The 4,065-nt window shown below is 57.0% G+C and overlaps 1 protein-coding gene across 1 annotated transcript; it reads right to left on the bottom strand.

The window, feature by feature from the left end:
- Window positions 1-1,552: 1,552 nt before the first annotated feature.
- RPS16 (ribosomal protein S16) lies at window positions 1,553-4,065 on the bottom strand. Its single transcript, XM_075537234.1, has 5 exons — window positions 3,911-4,065; window positions 3,660-3,761; window positions 2,015-2,111; window positions 1,880-1,927; window positions 1,553-1,749 (listed from the first exon to the last, which is right to left on the bottom strand). Exons 1-5 carry the CDS (start codon window positions 3,956-3,958, stop codon window positions 1,604-1,606), a joined length of 441 nt encoding a protein of 146 aa, XP_075393349.1. The 5' UTR covers window positions 3,959-4,065; the 3' UTR covers window positions 1,553-1,603.

The raw sequence follows: 4,065 nt of genomic DNA, 5'->3' as shown, positions 1-4,065 counted from the left end.
GCCTAGGACAGCAGTCTCCGGGCTCTTCAGGCCCTGCAGCTGCCCTGCCCTCCACCCCAGCTGCATTCCCACTCTGCTGAAGGAAAAGTTCCCAGCCAGGCCTGGGCTCCCGGCAGCGCCGGAATTCCCGGTATTTAAAGAGGCGGCAGAGAGGGAGAGGGGGGCCGCCTACCCTGTCTGGAATGGGGAAGGCGTGGAGCCCCTTTGTCCTCTCCAGATGAGTCCCAGCTGTGCCTCTGGGAGGGCCTGCATTCATAGGGGCTCCTTGGGGAGCCCGTGGGTACCAGGCGAGCTCCCACCCCATGCCCAAGGCTGGCCGGCTCATGTGCCACGTCAGATGTCCCCTCAGGAACACCCTTGTTGGCCATTGTTCAGAGCTAGAGCCGCAAAGGGCCAAGGGCCGTGCCAATAGCCTCCCTCAGGACACAAGACAAAGGCCAGCTAAAATCCACTTCTGGCTAGGTTTAGACTCTAGCCCCAGGCACATGCCACAGGTGAGTTCCATCACTTCCCAGGGGGTGTTGTCCAGTGAGGCTTAGCCTGGCAGCTCCCTCCTGTCACACCCACCCACTCATCACTGGGGCTGCCACCAGAAGGGTCCTGGAGGAGCTGGCAGGACACCTGCTGTGCAGCAGATACAGGGGAGGCCATTTCAGCCCAGAGAAGGCAGTGTGCAATACTTCCTCCAAGTGCAGCATTGGGTGCTCTCCTGCCCTTGGGGCAGTGGGCAGGGTGAGGGCCCACATGGCAGGAAGCTGCACATCCAGACTTGTCATGAAGCCCACCAGTTAAGCCCTGCTCTCCACCCCACCCCGCAACAGCTGCATCCCTGGGGAAAAGGGGGACAGACTCACACCTACCCGAGTGCCTGAAGGGCAGCAAGGACCAAGGCAGAAAACCGCGAGCTTAAGGTCCTGCTCACTCCAAAGGGCCTGACAAGCTCTACCCAGAGAGCCAGGAAGGAGCTGCTGGCTTCTGCTTGTCCTCCCCTGCCAGCACCTACCCCCCACGCCATTTCCCCTGGCTAAGCAGTTTCCGCAGGGCACAGAGGCCCTCCTAGCCCTTTAGGTGACACATGCCAGGGACATGATGGATATGGTCCCTCAGGGAACCCCACCTGGTCCAGTCCCCTGCATTCCTAGGGACAAAGGTGAGAGAAACCCCTACTCTACCCCTTTACCCCACAGATCCCCAAACTTATGACCTACCACCCTTTTCAGTGGAAACTGACCCAGCGCTCCCACCCCCCAAGCCCCTGAGGGAGGCGCTGTAGCCCACTAAGAAAACCCAGGCTGAGGATGGTGCTTGAGTGTTGTTGTCTATTAAAGGACCCCACCGGACATGCCCACGGGTGGAGGGAGCCCAGTGGTGCGGAGCCAAGCACTGGGCCACTGACCACCAGCCTGCCGTGTTCTAATTCTCCAGCCGGTGCCTCAGAAACCCTGGGGGGCGGCCCCACTCTGGGCTGCAGGGCCCTACGAACTGGGATCCATGGGATAGTGGTTGAATCTGATGTGCCCCCAGATCACAGCGCAGACCTTGGAAGCGGAAATTCCCAGAACTTCTGTTTATTATAAAGGTAGAGCCCTTCCTGGAGGTGGGCTTATCGGTAGGATTTCTGGTATCGAGCGCGGGCGCCTGGGCCACCGAACTTCTTGGACTCGCAGCGCCGGGGGTCAGCCACCAGCAGGGTTCGGTCGTACTGGATGAGAATGTCCTTGATCTCCTTCTTGGAAGCCTCGTCCACGTCTGGGGCGGGGAGGGCTCAGTTAGCAGGGAGATGCACAAGCTGCCATTGTCCCCCCCACCCCACCCCTGCAAAACAGGTCCTCTGAGTGCCCCACCCCCACCTGGTGGGAAAGCCAAAGCCCCTACTTACATTTCTGATAATACGCAACCAAGGCTTTGGAGATGGACTGGCGGATTGCTTGGGGGAAGAGGCACACACAAGGTCAGTGTCATGAAGACCTTGCTCCCAGAGCAGCCTCCCACCCCACCAGCTCCTGGGACTCACCATAAATCTGAGCCACGTGGCCACCACCCTTCACCCGGACTCGGATGTCCACACCAGCAAACCGCTCTTTCCCCAGAAGCAGAACGGGTTCCAGAAGCTGAAGGAACAGGAGCCAGGACACGACTTTAGTTACAGCTGCACCCCAGCAGTATGGATCCTCCTTTCCTTCCACAGCACCCACCACCTCTCAAATGACTAGTCACCCGAAGCCCCCTTTCACAGCCTAGAGGCCAGGGAAGGCAGGCCTAAACCGAGAGCACTGAGCTTGTTCCCTTCCTGTTTGCTTCTCTCAAGGCCCCACAGTCTCCATCCCTCCAGCCACAATGCCGACAAGGAAAACCTCTGCGACCAGTGTCACTCCTGGGCTGTCAGGTACAGTTGCCAGACTCCTCCCTCCCCTTGGCCCTCAGCTTTACTCCAGCCTCAGACTGATTTCCAGAGATATCTGTCATGCTGCTGCCACCGGCCAACACGTCACAACTTTGCACAGTAACGATGTGACATGCAGCAAAGAGCACTAGCTCTGATGACTGCCACTGCTGTCAGCTTCTCTGGGCTGTGATTCTCGGTGCTTTGGCAGTGTCACGATAGAAAAGCCTGGCAATTTGGTAAAGATGTAAGCAGCTTCCATTTTCACATGTAAAATACATGATCTCTCAACAGAACCATGTCACTTAATTGAGGAGTGTACACTACAAACCATTGCCAACCTTGGCCCTTCCCAGCTCTAAGCACTGTGTTAAGTGATGCTTCTGCCCACCTCTGCTTTGCCTGTTGCGAGCTGTCTTCCCTAGGAAGCCGGCCTTGACCCAGATCCTATGTTTGGGTCAGAAGCCTTCTCTACTCTCCGGAATACCAGCCCTGACCCACCTGTGCCAGCCTCTTGGTAACCGGTTCAGCCTGCACCCTCCCCCACTAGACTGAGCTGGTCAGGGACACCACTGTCTTAAGCATACACTATTGTTCAAATAAAACAAGTCCATAACAATAAGCCCTCAATATCGAACTTGAAAGGATTTCAGGCAGGAAAACTATAAAAAATGCTTAATAGAGCCTGTGCAACATACTATCCTATTTCCATTTAAATATAATGTCCCAGAAAGAGAATGGAATCCATTCCCATACTTGCTAAGCCATTTACCAGAAGGCTAACTCAGCCTTGTCAAAAGCCCTTCCAATTAGAACTGACTCCCCATCTTACCGTACACCCAAGGCAGACAAGTCAGGTGAAGTGGCTTGCCTCCAAATGACCGAGGCCTTGGGAAGAGCCTGAAGGGTAATTTGTCCCTGTGCCTTTAATGGTCACTGGGCATCTACAGCGTCCATTTCAGCTTCCGTGGGGTTTAGCAAAAACAGAACAAGCACCTCTAGGTGCTCCCCCTGACAAATTGCAAATAGGACACCGGATCCCCCATTGCCTTATGGCAGGTGATCAAGCCACCAGAGGCCCATTCGGGGCTGCTTCCAAATAAATGCAACCTTTAAAACTTCCCAACTCTTCCAGACCCGCTTTTACCTATCGTCACCCCAACTCAGCCCCGATCCTTTCTTCCACACCAGGCCCACCAATTTCAGCACTCCAGTGTTTATAACAAGTCTGCCCCCGGAGCCAACACCCAACGCCCGTCCCCCCGCGACCCAGTACCTTGTACTGCAAAGTACGCGGCTCGATCATCTCCAGGGGCCGCCCGTTCACCTTGATGAGGCCGTTGCCCCGTTTGCAGTGCGCCACAGCTGTGGCGGTTTTCTGCGGAAAAGGAGCGGCAGAGAGCGGTGCCACGTGAGTTCCGGGGCCCCAATTCCTAAGAGGATTCCCAGACCCCCCACCCACGCACCGCCGTCTCCCAGACTTCAGCCAACACCGGGCCTGTCTCATCCAGAGGGCGTCCGACCCACCTTGCGCCCGAAGACCTGCACGGACTGCAGAGGACCCTTGGACGGCATGGCTGGCGGCTTAAGAGATCCTCACCGCGCGGCGCAGCAACCGGAAAAGGAAAGCGCGGGGCCACCTCCGCCGCTTTTCAGGGTCTGCGCAGGCGCAGTGAGCGCTG

This window comes from Tenrec ecaudatus, chromosome 18, assembly GCF_050624435.1.
Source record: "Tenrec ecaudatus isolate mTenEca1 chromosome 18, mTenEca1.hap1, whole genome shotgun sequence".
NCBI classification, from domain to species: domain Eukaryota; kingdom Metazoa; phylum Chordata; class Mammalia; order Afrosoricida; family Tenrecidae; genus Tenrec; species Tenrec ecaudatus.
The sequence above is the reverse complement of the archived record's forward strand: the minus strand, read 5'-3'. Positions and strand labels throughout refer to the sequence as shown.

Bases quoted from the DNA above. Each gene is read 5' to 3' on its own strand.
- RPS16 (XM_075537234.1), bottom strand. From the start codon at position 3,958: ATGCCGTCCAAGGGTCCTCTGCAGTCCGTGCAGGTCTTCGGGCGCAAG. The intron at 2,112-3,659 runs GTACTGGGTCGC...CTGTTCCTTCAG, and splicing joins CGCGTACTTTGCAGTACAAG to CTTCTGGAACCCGTTCTGCT. The intron at 1,928-2,014 runs GTGAGTCCCAGG...TCTTCCCCCAAG, and splicing joins CCACGTGGCTCAGATTTATG to CAATCCGCCAGTCCATCTCC.